The sequence below is a fragment of the Simochromis diagramma genome, unplaced genomic scaffold, assembly GCF_900408965.1.
Source record: "Simochromis diagramma unplaced genomic scaffold, fSimDia1.1 OVJJ01000602.1, whole genome shotgun sequence".
In the NCBI taxonomy this organism is placed as follows: domain Eukaryota; kingdom Metazoa; phylum Chordata; class Actinopteri; order Cichliformes; family Cichlidae; genus Simochromis; species Simochromis diagramma.
In genome coordinates, this window is record NW_024387040.1 from 4,093,287 (window position 1) to 4,117,407 (window position 24,121).

General features: G+C 40.1%; 1 protein-coding gene and 1 long non-coding RNA gene across 2 annotated transcripts; one reads left to right on the top strand and one right to left on the bottom strand.

Annotated features, from left to right (window-relative positions):
- The first annotated feature begins 527 nt into the window (after positions 1-527).
- trpa1b (transient receptor potential cation channel, subfamily A, member 1b) lies at positions 528-22,863 on the top strand. Its single transcript, XM_040044393.1, has 29 exons — positions 528-771; positions 2,596-2,725; positions 2,985-3,110; positions 3,529-3,691; positions 3,861-4,036; positions 4,584-4,691; positions 4,849-4,957; positions 5,416-5,561; positions 6,282-6,418; positions 7,933-7,981; positions 12,121-12,220; positions 12,320-12,420; positions 13,585-13,760; positions 16,175-16,339; positions 16,487-16,601; positions 16,717-16,883; positions 17,301-17,391; positions 17,559-17,618; positions 17,701-17,793; positions 18,981-19,051; positions 19,178-19,334; positions 19,486-19,575; positions 19,817-19,986; positions 20,067-20,196; positions 20,648-20,830; positions 21,013-21,081; positions 21,306-21,407; positions 21,521-21,639; positions 21,973-22,863. Exons 3-29 carry the CDS (start codon positions 3,015-3,017, stop codon positions 22,184-22,186), a joined length of 3,357 nt encoding a protein of 1,118 aa, XP_039900327.1. The 5' UTR covers positions 528-771; positions 2,596-2,725; positions 2,985-3,014; the 3' UTR covers positions 22,187-22,863.
- On the bottom strand, positions 3,831-13,589 carry LOC120741460. Its single transcript, XR_005697629.1, has 3 exons — positions 13,128-13,589; positions 10,833-10,834; positions 3,831-3,843 (listed from the first exon to the last, which is right to left on the bottom strand). It is a non-coding gene; the product is annotated as an uncharacterized LOC120741460 (long non-coding RNA).
- Positions 22,864-24,121: the final 1,258 nt, after the last annotated feature.

Consider the following 24,121-nt stretch of genomic DNA (forward strand, 5'->3'; position numbering starts at 1 on the left):
ATTTCATATTGATCTGAACAACTCTACACTTAGTCTCTTGATTAATGTGGAATAGAAATGCTGGTATAATCCTTAGTTAATGATACACCTTATCTGATAATCCTGCCTGATAAAGATTCACTTGGGAATACTCAGTAATCCTCAACAAGGAGGTCTTTAAGGTCATCTTTAGTCACTTGCTGAGTCACTTCAGAGCAGAAGCACAAGACTTTCACAAAAAACAAACAAACATAAAAGGCTATTGTTTCCATTCTAATCACTGATTGGATAAATGGTATACGGTGGGCCATGTGGAGCTGGGTGGTCAAGTTTCATCTGAGGGGAGCCTTGACTTTCAGATGCTACTAATAGGCAGAATCCTACATACTTTCAACCCCGTTTTAAAGATGAGCACGAGCTTTGGTTTCTTCAGTTCGTCATCACTTTTGTGGGAAAAGACGAGAGAGACGACAAAATCCGTAAACGCATCAGCAACTCACATCTAGACACATTAATTAAACCCTATTGTGAAGGAGAGTGAAGTATCATGTTTGCTGTTTAATGTAATGCTGCCAGTTAAATATCCTATCACGTTACACCACGGGCTTTTCTTCTCTTCTGTGAAAACAGCACGCGAGCCATTCGGTCACAAGGGGCAGCATTTTGCCTGCATTAGACTGGGAGATAGACAGGGAAATAGCCAGCTCACCACACTATTTAAAGCCCTTTCACAGGCAGTAGTGAGGAGAACGTCCAGATTGCTCAGCTCAGTAGCAGTATCTCACAGTTACAGTAAGTAATGTCTTTGATGTTGTCTTTAAGGTTTTGAGTTTGTGTGGGGACGAATTTAACATTTAATGACGATTAGATATGGAATATTTTACTCTGTGGAAAGTATGTAGAGTGCTGTTTCAGTTGATTAAATATATGACTATATATATTTGATCTCTGGTTTTATTAGCAGCGGATATGGAAATGTCAGCTTTCCCACAAGCCTGCACACTTCATTATGTTCTTCATCCATTAGAGTTCATTATTTATGTAACAATTAATACTGCAACATACAGAAGCTGTTTTTAATCCACTTGTTATTTCTCCACTCTCCAATCTACTCGTTATTTTTTAAGATGGTGTTAAAAATTCACCCTCTGAAGTAAACACAATTTGTGAGGGGAATGCTAGTCTATTCAGTTTAAATGTGAACAATGTGCACTCATGCAAGGATCTCCTTGTTAAAATTAAATATACCTCCCGCTTGTTTCCGGATTGTTTGGAAAATGTGTTTACCAGTGCCTATTAGTGCACTTCCTGAAAACCATCTGCAAACTAAATAAGCAAATCAATTAGAGAAACCAATGGCACTTATTTACCGCAGTTGCCTGGTAATGACAGGGAGGGGGATATGCAGTGGGGTCGTTATCTAATTCGCCAAATTAGAAGGAAATGAGGTGACGCCGTCTTGAACTGTAATATGATGTTTTATCAGGACCACAGACCACAAGACATGAAATATCAATGACTTGTATGGTAGAGGTAATGGACTCAAGTATTCAGATCAGTGAAGGTAGTGCTGAAATATTGATGGGCGATCATGACTCATAATGCAAACTGCAAATCTGCCAATAAATGCAAATCCAAGTGTTGGATGTTTCGAGCATTACTTTACAACCCCCAGAATAAAAAGTCTTCATTAGCCTTCATTTTCATAAAGAGACTAGTTTAGTATGTTAGTAGCATCTTTTATTGATTAAGTGCATGCGATGTTAATTTATGCTTTAGTTAAACACAAATTATACTCATGTTTTAAAAAATCATCACAGGTGGTGTGACATGTTTTCCAGAAACAGTTGCACTTACAGTACTTTTATGTATGTAAAGAATTTAAACTAAACCTTTACCGTGATGTAAATATGCTTGCGCTTTGGAATGCATGCTTTTTAAAAAATATTTGAATAATAAAAAAAACAAAACAAATGCAAGTAACGAATAGAAGACCATATTATTAAATATGATTAAATATGCATACATATGCTAAGTGTGTCTTAAGTACAGCATCTTAGACACTCATCCTTTCATCCACCCATTAGTCCGGCTTGAAGCTATCCCAGCGGCCAAAGGGCAAGAGGCCAGTCCATCACAGGCCTACGCGATTTAAGTGTTTATTTATTATTATATTGCTCTAATGATATATCAATAGCATACTAAGGGCATTATTAGTGTACCAAACTATACTAACTAAAAGCTGTAAATTAAATTAAACCCTATAAATAACCTATAAAAATTAACTCAGTGATCATTTTTGACTTGCTGATATTTGAAGTGGTGTCTTTATGTTTTAGTGCTTAAACTTTTGGATCAGGTTGTTACTGACTGAGCATTAGTCAGTGTGTATAAAACATCAACAAAATGTGCAAATCAAACAGTAAAACGTAGCTGCTGCTCTGACCCGAGGAACAACATCAGCGTACGGCAAATAACGTAGGTGAAGGAGATTTGCAGTGAAGATTCTCAATAGTAGTTTGCTCACCAGAAAAAAAAATGCCATTTATTGTTTGGCCTTTCGATGGGACTGAAGGCAATAAAATTACAAGGTCTATCTCAATCTCACTTACCCAGGACCACGCAAGGACACCTGGGACTGGCTCAAACAAGCTGACCTGCAGCTGCGGAGGACATAATTGCTTTCTTCAAGTGCAGGGCTTCAACCCCCGCCACAAAGACTCAACGGATGTGAATGCCCTTCTGGGTAAAGACAATGTCCTGTGCCCATGTCCCCTCTAAACATTAGAAGCCTGTGCATTAAGGTTTTATTTGCGCTATCTATCACATTACGCTCTAAGTTCTTCTAGCTTGCTAAGTAGGCTTGCTCATCTGTGACTTGATTGAAATGATGGCATCTTTCTATCTGTGTTTTCAATCTGCTGCTGTCATGTGCATCAGTTTGCTCAGGTGTGAGCGCTGGGGTTCACATGCACACATGTCACTGCTTTCTTTGTTTTTATTAGGGCTCATGTCCACAGAGTCTCAGCTAAGTGATGAACTTCAGCAGGGATGTGGCACGGCAAAACAGTTGTTATACATATGTGATAGAGGATGACGATCCGGGCCTGGCAAATCAAAATATATTTGAGGTGAGGGCAAAAAACTTACTGAAAAAAATATGCATGTCTGTAAAAAACGTTTTCAAAAACTTACTTATTTCTGCCACAAGTATTCACAATATGAGAAGGTTTATGTAACTCGGATTAATCCCAGCCCAGTGTATCCTTAAGGAGGAGGTTAAGGAGGCCTAAACAATTCTAGTATTACATAATAATAATATTACATGAGTTTTCAACGAATTGGATTGTAAAGTCTGTTTTTATACAAAACTAACAAATGGCCGTTATATCATACTCCAGTGATTATATCAGAAGGCACACAAGAATAGTTTGAAATGCCTTCTAGCATAGTGTGTTCTTTGGTAAAACACACTTTGAACAAACTGGAAAGCAGAAAAATTCTATTCTGTATTCTTTGTGTTATATTACTCTATATAATATCATCTAGTTGGCTGAGAAGGGTGACCTAGCTCTCCTGGAGAACCTAGTGAAGAAGAGCCCAGAGGTCCTCAGTGAAAAAGATGAATGTGGAGCCAGTCCCCTTCATCACGCTGCCGCAGGGGGACACATCACCCTCATTCAATTCATCTCCACTGTCACAGATGCACAGGGTAAGTGCACCTAAGTCATCGATCACAAGACGCAACGCAACATGTTTTGTGACTCGGCGTAATTCCATTTCTAAAGTTACTGCATGGAAGAGGGACATTATTTTTGCATATTATATCTGATACATACGCATACGAACCTTTCTGCATATGCTCTTGTATCGTCTCTTAGTCCTGAACAGCTGTGATGAGCAGGGCAATGTGCCCCTTCACTGGGCAGTGGAGAGGAACAAGGCAGAGAGCTGCAAGGCTCTTTTGGACCTGGGGGCTAACCCCAACATCCTCAACACTGCCCTCCTGTCCCCCCTGCACTTGGCTGTCAGCCATGGACACAGCAACCTGGTGGGGGTGAGAAGGCTGATACGGCACAGTTGATGTAATAATTTAAAGGACAGGAAGTGTGTTTTTCTCTTGAATTCCTGTAGTTAACAAGGTCAACGCAGAGCATTCTAGCACTTTATTATACAGCACTCAACTAAGGGTGTAAATCCCCTGTGATGTGATTAAATGTAATTTCTGTGTATGTTATTATATTTAGATGCAAATAGTTAAAGGTAGGTAAACTACAATAAATGGTAAAAAAAAACAATTTTTTGTTGTTTTTTTGCAGGAATTAAAGTAAATTTAAATAGTGTGACAATTTTAATTACAGTATAAACAAATTAAAAAAAAATTAGCTGGTAATTTAGTCAAATAACAAACAATATTTTCCCACATTACATCGTATGTACTGTACTTTTTGGGGCATTGTGGAATGGCTAAACCTTGTCTTTTTGTGTCTTTATTTAATCTTTATTACGTTGATGTGCTTGATGGATTTTCTATTATTCAATTGCCCGTTTTTACTTATGCTGTACTTAAAATTAGTTACTGATTTTATATCTCTTTCATGAAGGTGCTGTTGTCCTACAGCAGTACAGACTGCAATCTAAAGGGAGACCTTGGAAACACCCCACTGATGCTGGCTTGTTCCCTTAATAACTGTGAGGCTCTTAGCATGTTGGTATGTACGAGGCTCCACGTTGTACCGCGTACCTACACCTTACTGCAAATGATAACTGTGAACTCATCATGTAGCTTCCTTTTGCTGCAGCTTTGCTTCTGACAAAAGACCATGTCTCTTTGTTTTGCCTTCTCATCCATTCATATATCCATCAAAGTTAAAGCATGGAGCGAAGCTTTGCCAACAGAACAAGCTTGGCCATTTCGCCATGCACGCTGCTGCCTTCGCAGGTGCGAAGAAAGCCATGGAAGTCATTCTCAAGGCTGGTATGATGAAAGAAAAATGCTATCATCAAAAACTCAAAGTGCTGACAGCAATGAAAATGTTTTTTACAAGGCCAAGCAGCATATTAAGCTGGTAGATTACCCCCCCCCCCCCCCCCCCCTTCCAGATAAGCACTTGGGGTATTTTCTGTAGGCTAGACATCACAAATGATAGTATGTTTATCCACAGTGGGAGGTCTGTTTGGTAACTTTGGTGCTTTTGGACAAAGTTTAGTAAGACCTTAAAATATTTAGGACATTTGTGTGCTGTCTTTTTTTTTTTTTTGCACAGCCCATGTTAAATATACACATTACTCATTACATCTGCCTGCTAAAAACAAAACAAGAAAGCCACTAAAAGTCAAAGACGGAGATGGTCATAAGAAACTGCCATTATGGACATTTTCACTGCATTTCACGTTCAAGATATAAAAACAATTTATTGAATTCTGTCCTGACAGGAGAGGAGTTAGGCCACTCGGCTGTGTGCCACATGAACTATTTAGACAAGACCAAGAGCAGCCCCCTGCATCTGGCTGTACGTGGTGGGAATATCGAGACCATCCGCCTCTGCATTGCTACTGGAGCCAAAGTTGACCAGCAACAGGTACTTCTATTATAAAAGACAACAAGATGTAAATCACTACGTGGCCTTTTCATAAACCGTCTCAAAAAGACTGGGCATACATTCATTTGATTTTCACCACTGTTTTTACCTACTACTCAGAATGCCATAGCCAGATCACACATTTTGGTTTTCACCCCTACTCTGCCAGATTTGCATTTCTTTTTAAACAAACCTGGATTCCAACACTTGTAAAACACGTTGTCACCAGTGGGTCGCCTTCTTTGTACTGTTAGAACCCGTCAGTCTTATCACACCCATCTGGGAGTGATCGTTATGTCTTGCCCTGGGCTAGTGGCCAGAGCTACATCAGCAGTAGCGAGTACAGTAATAGCTTCGGTTGGCCAAATTGATACAAATTACATCCACTTACACTGTGAAGCTGAGTGGAGTGATCACTGGCCTCCTCCTGCCAGTCCTGGTTATCTCATTAAAGGTTTGTGTTACAGTCCCCAGTGTTCAGCCAAGAAGTCTGGGACTTACTTTGCTAATGTTACACAGAGGAAACTTGCAGGATTTCTTTGTGTGAATCACGCATGAGTATACTTATTCATATTCTGTTTGTGCCAGTTTACATCGCTGCAGGTTTATAAAAATCTCCACAGGCTTTCTGTATGCAGCAGACATAACTGTGTGTGATGAACTTGTAAATTTGCATCATATTCCGCATTCATCACTTGTAATGTATCCATGTGACTCTAGAACGACAGGTCTACACCGCTTCATTTGGCCTGCACCCAGGGTGCTCTTGAGGTCATCAAACTGATGCTGTCTTCTGTTGAGCGAGTTGAAGATATCATCAATCTCACTGATGGTGCATGTCAGACCCCTCTACACAGGTGGGTCTCTCCTTGTCATTCATTTCCGATGCGGAAATTAGTGCACGGATCAACCCCCCCCCCAAAAAAAACAACAAAACCCAGTGTATTTAATCAAATAATTAATCATTAAGGAGAATATACTCAGTATAAACTAAATCAATACTGATCAAGTAAATTTCATTTGACCAGATTCTTTAAGTCTAATGTTTTACATTGTACTTATGTAACAAAATTACATAGAACACTTAAATCGATTCAGATTATTTAAAGTCAGCATTTGGGGCATAAATATTTTTTGAGTGTGTTGATAAAACTTAATAATGCAGCTGCATGTGGTTATGTAGACTTTGTAGGCTGATAGTAGCCATCACAAACTGTCAAAGATGGGCATAGGCATCATAACCACACTCAGTGGTTTATAGTCTTGTTTTGAAACCTGGAGCATATAAGCTTCTCTATCATGGTTTTGGTCATAAGTGAGGGGGAGAAACCAAAGGCGCTCGGCCAGAAGACTGTGACAGCAACTTCTTTGCAAATTGCTTTTCTGTAGAATTTAAAATTGGTGCCTTTTTGAAATGCAGATTTCATTGTTGACAAAATGCAAAGCACCCTGACCATGCTGACCCGTGAGAGAGCAGAGAGTTGCTGAGACTCCAGAATGGAAAATAAACAATATCTTATTAACTGTATCTCAGCATCCAATTTTAAATTAATCTTCATAGACAAGAGCACATATATATTCTGTTCCTTGTGATGAACAGTCAGTGAACGAGAGCACAAAAGGGCAAGTTTCCACTATTTCCTAACTCTAGTTCATAATTTTATTGGTGGACATTGTTTTAATTAAAATGATCTTTGTTGCGATACCAATGAAGTTGTGTAGATATGCAATATTGCAATTGCTACTAGTTTGCTTGCTCATGCTATATAAAGACCACTTTATCTGCATCATATCAACAGTAAAACACATCTGCAAACAAGATAATTAGATATAAACTCCTTATGCTTGGCAATGACGAGCCTGAGGAAAGCAATAATGATATAATTACATAATAAAGATTTGCTTCCCATCCACATAGATTTTATCTAAAAGCTATTTGTGTTGGCACTGACAGTAGCAGAACAAAGGACAAAGGTCCTCCCTCTGTGTTTTCATTCTTATTTGGACGCCATTGCTGTGATGTGGAGTGAAAAAATACCACAAAAGGCCTTTTAAGCACAATAGAAATATGTCGTCTGGTATCTGGATGATCAAGTATACTTCAGTCCATCATTTAGTTGTGGGGGAAATCATCCACATAAGTCTCTTTCTTAATGGAGAACACAAACACTAAGCCATTAAAGTGTGTCAACAAAGGGAAGCCGTACAACCCTGAAGATAAAAGTGTGACAATAAAGGGAAATCTGGCTATTATGTTGCCGAATGAGAACTAAATCATCCTCACTGCTTATCTGACAGCATGAGTAAGACCTTGACTCACAAAGTAGTGCGCTGAACGGCTGGTTTACAACAACTGTGTTTACTTTTCCAGGGCGACAATATTTGATCACACGGAGCTGGCGGAGTACCTAATTTCTCTGGTAAATAAGACACACATGAATACACACAAACGTCACGCAGCTGTTATACACATGACATGTCCGGTTTTATTATCAGATATTTTCTGATTGATTTTTTATCCTTCGATGCATCAAACCGACACAAACATTATAAAAACAGCAGTCCCCCCCCACATATGCTGAAATCTAAAAGGCAAATAAACTGTGAATCTCTGATATGAATCTCTATTCACTGCAGGTTGGATTTCAATTAGTAAAATCTTCCACTCGACTATGTTTGTTCCCATTGCTACAATCAAACAATATTTGCTATTTTAAATACACTCCTGAGTAAATATTACAGGTGCTGCCCATTGCTTGTGGACCACCTGTCACCATCTGTTGCACTTTGATGGTTCTTTTTTTTTTTTTTTTTTTTTTTTTTTTTTTTTGTGACTGTCCCGTTTGGCTCTTTTGCCATCAGAATTGTTGTCTAAAGGCAAAGAAAGATGCCCAACGGATTTACTTTACCAAATTGACCATCCCAGCCTTGCCGTAATGGTCCATTTGATTCACCTTTTATTGTTTATTTTATTTTCACTTACTGAATACGGGACAGACTTGACTGGGGGAAAGAAGGGGAGAAAGAAAGAGGGAAAGAGAAACAGCTGAGAAGAGGGACGGGGGAGAAGGGCAAAAGACAAAAACCAACAGAATGAGCAGAAAAAAAAAAAAAAAAAAAAAAAAAAAAGGAAAAATGAAAAAAAAAAAAGCACTTTGATGGTTCTAATAGAATGGTGTTGCTAGGTAGGAAGCGTAGTCCAAGTTTATTTCAAGTCTACTCTTTTAGATGCGGCAAGCAGTAGATGAACCTGAGTGTGTTTATCTCAAAAACTATAAAACTATAAAACAGTGGTCTGCACGGGGTGATTTCACCTTGCAGGTGCCAGGAGAACATCAAATCTTAACACAAAGATGTGTGGTTCATGAAATGTTTATTTCGTTTAGGTGCTATTTTAGTTCCCCGTCTAAAAACGTTCTTCTCGCTATGGCACATGTGCATATATTTGTGGAAATCTCAGATAGAGGTGTGCAAAAGCAGGTTCTCGTGTTTACCCTAACTATAGAGCCCTGCTCAATTTGTAAGTTTGCTCACTTCCAAAGAAATGAACCATGTCTAATTTTTATGGTAGTTTCATTCTACTCTGGAATGATACTACTAGTATCAGCCAGAAATCCAAAACACACATTACATAAACGTTATGAACTGATTTGGATGTCAGCATTGACCGCCAAACAAAACATGACATAGTATGGAAAGACTGGCTGCCAGGTTTGCACACATCTCAGGAGGCATTTTGGCCCACTCCTCTTTATAGAAACTCTCCATGGCCTTATTCTTCTTAAGCCACTCCTTTGTTGTTTGGTCGTTTGTTTGATGGGTTGATGACCTATCATCAATCCATCTTTGGTGTTCTGGCTGAGGGACGGAGGTTCATGGCCCGGTCCATTTGTCCGTCAATGCAGTTAAATTGTCCTGTACCCTTAGCAGAAAAACCAAAGCATAATGCTTCCACCTCCGTGCTTGACTGTGATGTTCTTTGGGTCATGCTCAGCATTTCTCCTCCTCCAAACATGGCGTTTATAGTTGATGGCATAGAGCTCGAATTTGTTTTCATCTGACAACACCACTTTCAATCACTAGAAAACTTAAAACGAGGCCATTCATGTAGCTTCTCGAGCAGGGGGCCTTGCAGGTAGTGTGTTACCGATGATGTTTTTGGTGACTGTGGTCCCAGCTCCCTTTAGATCATTAACCAGTCCCTGATCCAGCACCTTTCTCGTGATCATCCTCACCCCACAAGGCAAGATCTTGCATGCAGTTACAGACCAAGGGTGACTGATGGTTATTTTACAGTGGGGCAAAAAAGTTTTTAGTCAGCCACCGATTGTGCAAGTTCCCCCACTTAAAATGATGACAGAGGTCAGTAATTTGCACCAGAGGTACACTTCAACTGTGAGAGACAGAATGTGAAAAAAAAATCCATGAATTCACATGGTAGGATTTGTAAAGAATTTATTCGTAAATTAGGGTGGAAAATAAGTATTTGGTCACCTCAAACAAGGAAAATCTCTGGCTCTCACAGACCTGTAACGTCTTCTGTAAGACGCTTTTCTGTCCCCCACTCGTTACCTGTATGAATGGCACCTGTTTGAACTCATCATCTGTATAAAAGACACCTGTCCACAGCCTCAAACAGTCAGACTCCAAACTCCGCCATGGCCAAGACCAAAGAGCTTTCGAAGGACACCAGGAAAAGTATTGTAGACCTGCACCAGACTGGGAAGAGTGAATCTACAATAGGCAAGCAGCTTGGTGTGAAAAAATCAACTGTGGGAGCAATCATCAGAAAATGGAAGACATACAAGACCACTGATAATCTCCCACGATCTGGGGCTCCACGCAAGATCTCATCCCGTGGGGTCAAAATGATCATGAGAACGGTGAGCAAAGATCCCAGAACCACACGGGGGGACCTGGTGAATGACCTGCAGAGAGCTGGGACCAAAGTAACAAAGGTCACCATCAGTAACACACTACAACGGCAGGGAATCAAATCCCGCAGTGCCAGACGTGTTCCGCTGCTGAAGCCAGTGCATGTCCAGGCCCGTCTGAAGTTTGCCAGAGAGCACATGGATGATACAGCAGAGGGTTGGGAGAATGTCATGTGGTCAGATGAAACCAAAGTAGAACTTTTTGGTATAAACTCAACTCGTCGTGTTTGGAGGACGAAGAATACTGAGTTGCATCCCAAGAACACCATACCTACTGTGAAGCATGGGGGTGGAAACATCATGCTATGGGGCTGTTTTTCTGCCAAGGGGACAGGACGACTGATCCGTGTTAAGGACAGAATGAATGGGGCCATGTATCGTGAGATTTTGAGCCAAAACCTCCTTCCATCAGTGAGACCTTTGAAGATGAAACGAGGCTGGGTCTTCCAACATGACAATGATCCAAAACACACCGCCCGGGCAACAAAGGAGTGGCTCCATAAGAAGCATTTGAAAGTCCTGGACTGGCCTAGCCAGTCTCCAGACCTCAACCCCATAGAAAATCTGTGGCGGGAGTTGAAAGTCCGTGTTGCTCGGCGACAGCCCCAAAACATCACTGCTCTCGAGAAGATCTGCATGGAGGAATGGGCCAAAATACCAGCTACTGTGTGTGCAAACCTGGTAAAGACCTATAGTAAATGTTTGACCTCTGTTATTGCCAACAAAGGTTATGTTACAAAGTATTGAGTTGTATTTTTGTTATTGACCAAATACTTATTTTCTACCCTGATTCACGAATAAATTCTTTACAAATCCTACCATGTGGATTCATGGATTTTTTTTTTCACATTCTGTCTCTCACAGTTGAAGTGTACCTCTGGTGCAAATTACTGACCTCTGTCATCATTTTAGGTGGGGGAACTTGCACAATCGGTGGCTGACTAAATACTTTTTTGCCCCACTGTATATTTCTCCCTTTTCTGAATAATTGCACCAGTTCTCACTGATGGTTTTGTGGCCCATTCAGCCTTGTGCAGGTCTACAATCTTGTCCCTGATGTCCTTTGGCAGCTGTTTGGTCTTGTCTATGTTGGTGGAGAAGCTGAAATGGAAGAAAGTAATTCTGTGGAGAGTTGTGCTCTATATACATAACATATTCAGGAGTATCCGTAATTGTTGGATTGCTGGATTGATTTATTGTTGTTTTTGTGCCAGATGGGTGGCACACAGCCAATCTTATTTCACTCAGTTAGATTCAAATCAATTTATATCTTTTATGTTACTTGTTTGTTCTTGAGTTTTGATTGATAGTTTGCCTCTCTCCATTAAAATGAGACTACCATCATTTCTTTGTAATTTAGTTCACTTAAAATTCAGCATGGGATCAAATTGTTTCCCCACTGTTTACTTCTTCTGCTATCATTACAAAATATCACCTGTTGGTCTGATTTGGTGAAGCTAAGTTAATGAAATTTGTTTAAAAGGACTTTTAAATGTGTTCGCTGATCCTCTTAAAACTGAGAATACTGTGGAGGTGTATTCATTGCTAATGTGCACACAATGCTTTTCATTTGTGTGCTAACATTAAAGAGGTAACTTTAAAGCTGTAATGCATTCTATCTTCAGGGTGCAGACATTAACAGCACCGACTGCAAGGGAAACTCTCCTTTGCTGCTGGCTACGAGCTGTGGAGCATGGAAAACTGTGGCTCTGCTGCTGTCAAAAGGTGAGCTAAAGTAAATGACTTCTCCACCAGTAGTGCTCATATAATTTGCCTGATAATACAGGTTGTAAACACTTATGCAAATGTTAATGATTTTTTTAGGAGCCAACGTTAACGTGAGAGACAAATGTGGCTGTAACTTTCTCCACCTGGCCATTCTGCAGCCAAAGGGCCTGAAAAACCTCCGGGAAGAAGTACTGCAGGTACTGCCAAACAGTCGGTAGCTTATTAAATGCACTGAATGCTGCTTAAACAAAAATGTCATTAAGTGGCTGGAATCTAATTACTGCACTGTCCTTGATCAGCTTGCCTGGAGCCTTCAAAAGTTGCGTGCTTTCAAAGCCAGCTGATCGAAGTTCATTACACTCTCGCCAAAGCCATATAGTCCTATATACACTGTGAGCTTTTTACTGAAGCTACATCACTGTTACAGCTTTCAAAATGATACACAAAGACAGACAGTGTGAGAATAGCAGATCACAATAATTTTGTAGTTTCTGTTCGAGTATGGATAACTGTCAATTTTGTCATGTGCATAAAATATAGCATTTCAATTTTTTGCATTGCTTAGTATGCACTTGTTGGCCACTTTGTTAGGTACAGTTTCTAGATTCAACAAGGTGCTGGAAACATTCGTCAGAGATTTGGGTCCATATTGACATGACAGCATTACACAGTTTCCGCAGATCTGCTCCCTTCCTCTCACAAATTCTCGACTCTACCATCAAAATACTGCAGAAGAAATTGATATTCATTAGATGTTTTTTCACTCTTCTCTTGTCCAATTTTTGTTGAGCCTGTGTAAATTATATCCTCAGTTTCCTGTGCTTAGCTGACAGGAGTAGGACCCGATGTGGTCCTCTGCTGCTGTAGCTCACCTGCTTGAAGGCTCAACACAAACATACCTCACTTGTAACAAATGATTATTTGAGTTATTGTCACCTTCCTATCATCTCAAAGCAGTCTAGCTATTTTCCTCTGACCTCTGCCATCAACATGGCATTTTCTCTCAGAGAACTGTCATTCACCAGATATTTTCTCTCTTCTCTGTAAAACCTAGAGATGCTTGTGCGGGGAAAATCCCAGTAGTTCATCTGTCTCTGAAACACTCAAACCAGCCCGCCTGGCACCGAAAAACTCATTCAAAATCACTTAAATCACATTTCTTCCCCATTTCTGATGCTTAGTTTGAACTTCAGCAGGTTACCTTGGTCATGTCTACATGACTGAATGCGCTGAGTTGTTGCTATGTGGTTGGCTGATTAGATATGTCGAATAATAAGCAGTTGAACAGGTGTACCTAAGTGGTCGCCTGTGATTGTACAGTAAGAATGAAGTAGATGTGTTCATAATGCATTGGATTTTAGCTCAACAGTGTGAAGGCACTTTTAAGCTGTGAGGATAATGATGGCTGCACCCCACTCCACTACGCCTGCAGACTGGGAATCCACGACTCAGTGAAGAACATGCTGGGCCTCTCGGGGCAACTTGGCCTCGCATGCAAGTCCAAGGACAAGAAGTCTGCCCTGCACTTCGCTGCTCAGTAAGACTTAACATAGCATAGATTTTCACTCAGTTACACAAACTTTGGAAATGGATTTGTTCAAACAAATGCAAAGTCATGGTTGTTGAAATTAATCAGATGATATTGACCACTGTATGATGGATGATGTGTAGCATATAAATCGTTTCTGTTTGTTAATTTCAAGTACAATTTTTAGCTGTAATATCACCTAGTGCTGTGTGCCAGTGTAACTCCAGTGTTATTGTAAAACACTATATGTAGCTGTTACATCCACACAGAATTTCAAAGGTAGCTATCCATCCATCCGTCCATGCATGTATAAACAAGTATTTGCCTCTTTCTTGCTTTCTTAGTGTTTTGCATATTTGTCACGCTTACATGTTTCAGGTCATCAAGCAAATTTTAATACTAGACAAAGATCATTTGAGTAAATACAAAATGCAGTTTTTAAATAATGATTTTTTTATTAAGGGAAAGAAAAAAGGTATCCAAACCTGTGCTGTGAAAAAGTAATTTTCCTTGAAACCTAATAACTGGATGTCTGTGAAGGTTCTCAGTCATCCAGGTCATCGTAGTCAAAGGAGCTTGCAAAGAAAAGCGTCTGGACTTCTTTAAGTTGCTTGAAGACGTTTCACCTCTCATCCGAGAAGCTTCTTCAGCCACTTCACAAGCGCATGGCACAACATAGAAGAGCCACCTCCACAGGACAAGACTCAGCAGTCCATCTGCATCTAAAGGACAAAGGTCACTCTTTCGAGGATGCCAATGTTGGGGGGGGTGGATACTCCCACTAGGTTTAAATCTGGGACTCCCCACCATTTGACCTTAGAACTGAAGAAGCTTCTCGGATGAGAGGTGAAACGTCTTCAAGCAACTTAAAGAAGTCCAGACGCTTTTCTTTGCAAGCTCCTTTGACTAATAACTGGATGTGCAAGAACTGCAAGAACTGTCTTTCACATCACTGTGGAGGAATTTTGGATCACTCTTTTTTACAGACCTTTTTTAATTCAGTCGCATTGGACACTACCAGCGCCTCGTTTAACTGTAGGTATGATGTTCTTTTTATGAAGTGCAGTGTTCATTTTACATATGGGACAAAAACTTTCCAAGAAGTTCATCTTCTCTCTCGTCAGTCCTCGAATATTTCCCAAAAGTCTGGGGGATCACCAAGATGTTTTTTGGCAAATGTGAGACGAGCGTTTGTGTTATTTTTGGTTAGCAGTGGTTTTCACCTTTGAAACCTTTTGCTCAATCTTATTGTTGAATCATGAACTCTGACCCTAACTTAGGCAAGTGAGATCTTCAGTTCTTTAGTTGTTGTTTTGGATTCTTATCTGACCTCCTGGATGAGTAATCAGTGCACCCTTGGAGTAATTCTATTAGGCTAGGCACTCCTGGGAAGATCACCCAGTGTTCCAGGTTTTCTCCATTTGATTGGCTTTGTATTCCTTTCCAAACTGAAGAAGTCAGTGACTTTGTTTCTTGTCTGTTCTTGAGTTTCCTTGGATCGTAGCATGATGTGTTGCTTTTTGAGATCACTTTGTCAGACAGGCTCTCTTTAAGTGATGATTTGATTCAGTAGTTCTGGCAATAATCAGTCCTCCTGTGTGTAGTTAGGACAATTACTCTTTCCACACAGGGCCAGTTTGGTTTGGATAACTCCCCCCCCACCTAATAATTGAAATTATCATTTAAAAAGTGCATTTTGTATTTATTCAGGTTATCATTCTCTAATATTTACATTTGTCTTATGATCTGGAACTAAAAATAAGCAAAAAAACTAAGAAATTTGGAAGGATGGAAATTCTTGTTGGCACTGTACTGTATGTCCATTTGATTTGTAGTCAATCAAATGGACAGACGGATAATAAAACATCATTCCTTACTGTTCAGCTGTATAAAACCTCAATGCATTCATGCCCCTAAAAGCTTTTAGAAGATTAATTCAAGTAACATACCTTAAATATTATGTAGTGACCCAAAGGAGCTGTCACAGGAACAGCATTTAATTAGTGAGGCACATGTGAACAAAATGTTACTCACAGTGTTTAATGGGTGGATTTTCAACATTATTATTATAGATTTTTCTATCATGAACACCCATTTCATTAGAACTAGAGGGCAGATGAAGGCCATGCTATGATATCATACCTTAACTCTTACAGAAGCCTCATTCTCTACTGTACAGACAATACTGCTGACCTGCTTAAAAGGTTCAGAGACAACAAAACATAATCTCCCAACTAAATATGTCACTTCTACTTTGTTCTTCTTACCGCTCCTAGCATTTTAAGCCTTTATTGCTACCTAGCCTACAGCCTACAGATTCAAACCTGCAACAGTTGCCATGGGTGTCTTACAATAAAATTGTCTAGAGGTATGGAGCTCTACCATTTCTCGACAATACAATGATTTTACTCTTTTTTTTAAAGGTATGGCCGCATCAATACATGTCACCGATTATTAGAGTCCATTACTGACTCTCGTCTGCTAAATGAAGGCGATGAGCGTGGCCTGACTCCACTCCATCTGGCCTCAAAAGAGGGACACACAAAAGTGGTGCAACTGTTGCTGCGCAAAGGAGCTCTCTTCCACAGGTAAAGCCAAACACACGTCGTGTGCACAGAAACATGTACACGTGCAAGCATAAAAAGTACACTGCTCAAAAACATTAAAGGAACGTGATGGTTTGAGTGATCGTTTTTTACAGTATACTAACCTGTAGAGAAATGTCCTGTTGACAGTGATTACAAGGGCTGGACTTGTCTGCACCACGCTGCTTCTGAAGGATACACACAAACGATGGATATCCTACTGGCAGCCAATCTCAAGCTGCTGGATAAAACAGATGAGGATGGGGTATTGCTTCTTGTTACTCCAAAAAAATTTCACTGTGATCTGTGATACATTCCGAATAAGTCATCCGCCCCACACTGTAATGAATCTGAGAAGGTGTGTTCTGTTGTACTGACAGAACTCGGCACTCCACATCGCAGCGAGAGGTGGACACGTGGCTGCGGTCAGGCTGTTGCTGGCCAGGGGGGCGGAGATCATCTTAAACAAGAACCACACTTCATTCCTCCACGAGGCTTTGCAAAATGGGAGAAAAGACGTGGTCAATGCTGTAATTGACTGTGAAAGGTATTTTGTCAATAAAAAAACAAACAGAGCATATTAAAGAGCAAAAAGCTTAAATAATTTTTTAATTTATCCGTGCAATATTTAGCTCTTTCTTGGATCTGTAAAAACTATGAATCTCCCAAATGTCAGCTACTGATTAGTGGGTTTGTGACAATGAATTTTTTCAGATAGCCCAATCTAATTAGTGAAAGAGGTAGGATAGATTTCTCAAGCTATAAGGGAGCATTTAATCCTCAAGTGACAAACTCACAATCATCAATCACTATTAGGAGTCATGCCATGCCACACAATAAAATGTGGGTAGTAGTGTGAATTGCTATCTGCAGCTGCCTGCAATGTGCCACTGAGAAATATTAAAGTGACTCTACAATCCAGTGGTTATAGTCGTGTCTGTAATCTTATTATTTTTTCTTGCAGGTGTGCTGAAGCTGTAAGTCTGTTCAATCCCGAAAGTAGTCAGCGATGCCCCATACTAGACATGATTGAGTTTCTGCCTGAAACTTACAAGGTTTGCTGCTGGCAAAATAAAGAAATAATAAAATAAAATAAAATCCATGTCATAAATCACTGTATACGGTCATCATAACTCACATCTTTCAGCATTTTTGTATTGTGTGGTCTGTTGTTACTTACTAAAGATTTAATTCCTCGTCACTGTGCCGCTTCTGTCAACAGCATCTTTTGGACCGCAGTGTGAGGGAATCTGATGATGACCACAACAGCCCCGATTACCACGTAATCACACAAAACACGCATTAAACATATTGTTTGAAACACTGATCGGGAAAAAGATTAAACAACTCTTTTTGTGGCCTAGATTGAATATGACTTCAAATGGCTCCAAGCTCCGATTGAAGTGAAAGGGCAGATTTACAATGGGAATAAGGTTCAGCCACTGGCCGCTCTCAACGTAAGCAAACCTTTTTTTTACTCTTTTAACAGCTTCAGAATCCAAATGTTGTACTTCCACATGATTCACAAGCACTCAAGCTCTATTTCTGTCATGCATCAGCATCTAATGAGGCTCTGTAGACTTCACCGCTTGCCTGGATAACTTATGGGATCAGGATTGGCCTGTCCCTCCTCAGGGGCAGTGATGACACTTCCTCTATTAATTATTGGAAAGTGACAATGACAACAGCATAGTCGCAGTGTGTGGCCTATTCAGAAATGTTTTTAATTTCTCTACATAGTTTAGTGACGATGACACTTTTATAACGACGTTCATTGTGCCTTTTTTCCCACTCTCTTCCTGCCACCAGCACTCTGCCCTTAGCACTCATCAGGAATCAAACTTGTCTGATTGGTTGTTGGCAAACAAATAATAGGCTTCTCCTCTGTTCTTGCTACAACCTCCATGTGTTGTTTACATGGTTTCACCGTTACAGACATTCAGCCCACCCTTATCGATATAAATATTGTGAACTAAAAGCTTTTGAGTATGTTACAAGAGAACAGGTCAAGAGAAACACTAGCTGTAGCCTCTAAAATGGCCAAAAAACAGTTCACCTCTGCAAAACATTTTCATCAGGAAACAGAAAATTGCCACCTCCATAAAGGTTGGACATATTATTACAGTGTTACATCTGCATCAATTTCAGCTCGTTGTGCTACCTAAATTGCCAGCAGAGGGTAGTTCAAGCGGGGTTTAATCTGCATGCAAATGTTCACAAATTTGGTGAGTGGCCAAGTCTACCGAGACCTAATAACAGCTTGTGGCAAATCACTGAGGCCAAGATACATTGTGCAATCTTTCCTCCAGTCCTCCGCACAGCAGCCACCCCTTCTTTTCTCGATAGCTTCGCACTATTTGGAAAATTACAACATCTTTCTGTAAATGTTTTAAAAAAATACAGCACCAGTTTACTCCTGCTGATGTTATCGTTTGTTAGGCCGTCGATAACTTGTTGTCAATAAAGAACAGTCAGGGTCAAGAGTCGAGTTTCTCACTGTCTCCGCCCTAAACCCAAACAACAGAGCGGTGAAGCTGGACTATTTCCAGCGCAACCCCTTTGGTTCTGCAGTGAGTACCACTGCTTGTGCAAAATGTGCTGTGTGTACTGACTGTGGGTCATTATTCTGTTACACCTCCTGCAGGCGATGGTGCAGTACAACCGCATCGAGCTCCTCAACCATCCCGTCTGCAAAAAGTATCTGGCAATGAAGTGGTGAGTATTCAGGAGGACTTGACCCATGACCCATATTTATTTTTACAGATTTATTCACCCTAGTCCAGCTCCAGTTAACATTTTACCTTGAACGTTGGTCCATGGTGTCCTCTGTTTTGTCCACAGGGTTGCTTATGGGAGCATAGCTCACGTGCTCAACATGTTTCTCTATCTGTTGGGCTTGCTGCCCTTAACTCACCTTATAGTGACTCTGAGACCCTCCGTGAACACTAGTGACACGGGCGAGCACAATATCATCATGGTTCCCGTATCTTTCACAGAGGTACTAATGGCTGTTGTGATGAGTAATAATGACTCTGACAGCACTATGAGGAAATTGTGATTGAAAACAAATGATCTGTCGTTCAAATTACTAGAAAAATGCATCTTTACAAATGTGCCATTCAAAGTACGTCTCAACATTTGTTTCACAGCAATGTGTGTCCTTGTCCTTCTGCATGGTGATGGTCTTGGTTATGAATATCTACTCGATAGGAAAGGAAGTGGTGCAGATATCACAGCAGGTACTGTCCTCTTATGGAAGTGTCATTACCTCACATAAAACATGTGCCCATAAATCTGTGCAGCACCAGGTCTGTGTGGACACACAGGCAATCAAGTGTGATGAATGCGTGCCCCCAGATTTAGATTTACAGCCCCTACTGAATAGCAAAAAGTCAGAATGTCACCTCCATGCTTAAGCTTAGCTGTTAAATTTGAAAAAAAAAAAAAAACCCTGACTTTATTCATCTCGTTGCTTCAAAGCGCTGGAAATACTTCACGGATTACTCCAACCAGAGCGACTGGATTTCAGCCATCTTCTCTATACTGTTCGTCGTCCCCCTCATCATCAATGCAGAGGGTTCTTTACACTGGCAAGCGGGGGCCATAGCAGTTTTAAATTCCTGGGTTGGATTTCTCCTTTATCTCCAGAGGTACTATTCACTCTGACTTAAATCCTCCACTTTCTCATAAAGTTGAGGTCACCAACCTATTTATTCTCCTGTTTCCTCAGGTTTGAGGGAGTTGGCATCTATGTTGTGATGTTCGGGGAGATTATGAAGACACTGGTCCGTATTGTATTGCTGTTCTTCTACCTGATGTTGGCTTTCAGTTTGGCCTTCCATGCCCTGATGCTCAATCAGGTATTAAAAGAACGCAGTGATGCATATAACCATACAATTCCTGCAGGATGAAAGGGTATCATCAGATTTTCAAAATTTTGCATGTATATCAATGATCTCCAGAGGATTCCTTCAGTAACACGCAGACCTTTTTAATAACATCAGGTCACAATTTTTGTAAGAACATTCCCCTCACCCTTTCTTGTACCATCACACACACCTTAGAAAGCCACCAGAACGCTGTGTTCATGCACCACTGCATATTTTATTGACATGGCTGCTAAAGTCACCTAACTTTAAAACTTCACTGTTGTTCAAAGTTTAGGCCTGCACAAAACACTTGTGGGGATAGAACAATTCTTTAGTGTCCACGCTGGGTACAGAGATGATTAAAACCTAGGCCATCTGGATGTCTGTTATAATAAAGTGTTTGTTGCTAACATGCAATCACACGTTCTTTTTGTATCATTAGAGGGAGTTTAACAGCGTGCCGCTCTCTGTGGTACAAACCTTTGTGATGATGGTCGGGGAACTGAACTACCAGAACAACTTCCTGGATGAGTATCTGAATCATCGACTACCTTTTGGTATCCTGACATACTTCATTTTTGTGGTCTTTGTTCTGTTCATGCCAATCCTGCTCGTGAACCTGATGGTAAGCACACCCTGATCCCCAGCTGCATCTTAAAGTAGTTTATGTGGCTATACATTTGGCTTGTATGTTACTATAATAATTTCTGTTCTAGTGCTTTGACAGCAATTTTATCTAATCATGCTCTTGTCATAAGCTTTGTATTTTCAAAGGTCCTAACCAAAGATTCTTTGATTGTGTTGTAGATTGGTTTAGCAGTTGGAGACATTGCTGAAGTTCAAAGAAATGCTGCGCTGAAACGGATAGCCATGCAGGTTTGTATTAAACCAGGTTATTTTTTTTTAGCATAAAAAATACTTTGGATTTTTTTTTTTAATTTGCCTTGTTCTTTTTTTGATGTTGTGGTGTTTTGCTCTTGAGCCATTTTAACAAAATGCATGGAGCACTGACACATAACAAGATGATATATATGATATCAATGATATATTCCTCGCCCAAAATCGAACCTTTGACTAAATACCAGCCCTTCTGACCCCAGATTGATCTGCACACCGCTCTGGAAGATAAGCTCCCTTATTGGTTTATGAAACGAGTTGACAAAAACTCCATTACCATCTATCCCAATCACAGGTGTTCCAGGGTAAGCTAAAAAAAGAAGAAGAAACAGATGATGTGCAACATGATGATTTATGTCTATAACTTATAGCAGCAAAAGTTTTCTCCTTTATTAAACCTTCACATTTTTGATTGCAGCACTTTCTGAAGAAATTTTTCTATGGTGAAGAGGAAACCAATGAAGTCTGGAATCATCTGCAAGCCAAATCAAAGACATGCACTTTGATCGAGAATGAGCTCAAAAAGCAGAAGACCAGGTAATGCATGCTCATGAAAGTCAGTTTTCATGTTTCTAAAATCATAAAAGTGTGCAAGCTTATTATTGAGGTAATGGATGAGTATTACAGGTACAATGATCTAGACTGTGCATGCTGAAAGCTAAAGTGGGAATTAAGGAAAAGTAGTTTTTGATGCATGAGCGACCCCTACAGATCCCACTCTGTATCTCTGTTTCTATAGTAAGCGCATCAAGTCACCCAGGAGTCTGACCTTCCAGCAGTCTCATTATAAATCTAGGCAAGAGCGAATGAAGTCTGTCACTAAGTGACATGAATTGATTGTTTTGTCTTTGTTTTTCTTTTTCCCTGCAGAATGAAAGAGATGTCATGCCTGCTAGAGAAGCAGCACTGCCTCGTAAAGCTCATCATCCAGAAAATGGAGATCGCCTCTGAGGCTGACGAATATGACGGCCCCGTGAACGTCAGAGGGAGCATGTGGCCCGCTTTAGGTCAGGCTAAACCAAGCAGAGAGACTACATCTCGGTGGGTCCCACTGATGAAGGCCATCGAGGCCAGGCGAAAATGAAGACGATGAAACAACACAAAGTGACAACTAAACTCACTGCAAAGTGAATTGTCTCAAAAGACTAGATCTATATGGCATAAAAAGATATTAAATAGGTATAAATGTAATCACTTATATTCCAATTTAACAGCAGCGTTCACTATTTCCATGTTGTAACAGTAATAACAGTTAATTATATTGTTATTAATAGACTTGTCCTAACTTATATGTGGTTCTTGAGACATTAAATACTTAAAACGATAATATTAATGGTATTATTGCAAAATCCTTCATTGTTGGGTAAAAAAATAACATTTCTTGTCCTGTAGGCTACTTTTAAGTTATACCAGTGAGCTACTGATAAATGATTTTTATAGTGTGCAAGCAGTACTGGCATATTTCTATTACACACTTTTTGTAAAGTGGCTTGAAGTCCAACTCCTGTTCTTTTACTCTATAGATAAGAAGGTTCATCAAACCTAATTTAAATCTAGTTTTTCATTAGATTGACATAATAAACATAGAATTTGTAGCTACAATAACAGTGCGTTTGCATCTATGTATCGTCCATCTGAAATGTGTGCTGTTGCGCCATCTTCTTTGGCTTGTTTCTGTCATTATTATGATGCGCTTTGTCACATCTGCTCTTGTAAAATGGTACACAAATAAACATCATGACATCAACAGAAGCCTACATCGTATATTTTGTCATAAAATTCCAGCACACTGTTGGGCACAACTTACTAAATAGCATAAAACAATAATAAATACATAAATTAAAAAGGTTATAGAAGTTGATGGTTGTAGTCTCTGATTTGTGCGCTTTTCACTCAGCAGCTTAATGTGCTGCAGGCTTCTTCAAAGGCAATCATGGGAATCATAAGTGGCTGGGAGGGAAACTGAGTCAGGCCTGTGACATCATGAGCCCGCACCTGTCTCTCTGGTTTTCCCAGCTTAGGGCTGTGATAGAGGTCAAGACCCCTGAAAGTCTTTGCTGACGGACAGATGCTTGCTCTCCCTTCAAGTCAAGTTTTCAGTGTTATTTATTATCGCTGGCCCTGAATCTAATTATTCCCAAGGCAAATACAATAACCATGTAGCCACTTATTTTTTGGACAATATGTTCTTCTTCTTCTTCTTCTTCTTCTCGCTTTCTTTCTTTTTATTGAAGCACAATATGCACAAAATGACAAACGAGCAAAGTTTTATCTCAACCTGTTTCTCGGTGACAGTGAATGAAGCAGCAATGTGAAATATGTGTCATACAGCCAATATCTTTCACTGTTAGTTTTTTTTTTTTTTTTTTTAAAGAGAAACACTGTAAAAAGAAAATTAAATCAGTCAGCAGGATCCTATAACTCGCACCTTCAAGAGTGTCACTCACCTTGCTGACGGATGCAGTGATGGAGGACGAGTTGGCAGCATGCCTGAAGCTCTGACTGTCTTACCAGCACAAGTAGAACCTAATATTTCAGAGTCGTGACATATCCAAGGGTGTGCTGAGCAGAGGGATCCCTCAAAGCAGCAGCTGAGCTCTGCTTTTGTGAAAATTGCTTGGAAAAGCAGGATTACAGGAAGCAGAGGAATGTGTCCTTGGATTAAGGAAACATTCTTGCATTATTCTTCTTCTATGACAGAGGAAAATTGTTGGAACTGGTAACAATCAATCATATTACAATTGAGGTTTTTAGTTGTTCAGAAAGGTGTGACTTGAAGTCAACATGCTGGAATAAAGCTTAACTGTCGGGGTACAAGGCGGCATCGGGCCCAGTGCCATACAGTAATTTCCTTATTTTCTCTCATGGCCCCTGCGTGGCTGCAGGGGCTGAGATGTATGCTTGGCCAAAATCAAGCATACATCTCAGCTGCTGTTAAGTAATCCTTGGCAATGCCTGGCTATTGTCATAAAAAATATAAAATTTCACACATATTGCGTGGCGTAATAGCAAACAGGGA

Coding starts and splice junctions, on each gene's coding strand:
- trpa1b (XM_040044393.1), top strand. CDS start 3,015: ATGAACTTCAGCAGGGATGTGGCACGGCAAAACAGTTGTTATACATAT. Junction 17,392..17,558: donor TTCTGCCTGAAACTTACAAG/GTTTGCTGCTGG, acceptor TTCTGTCAACAG/CATCTTTTGGACCGCAGTGT. Junction 19,335..19,485: donor TTCCCGTATCTTTCACAGAG/GTACTAATGGCT, acceptor TTTGTTTCACAG/CAATGTGTGTCCTTGTCCTT.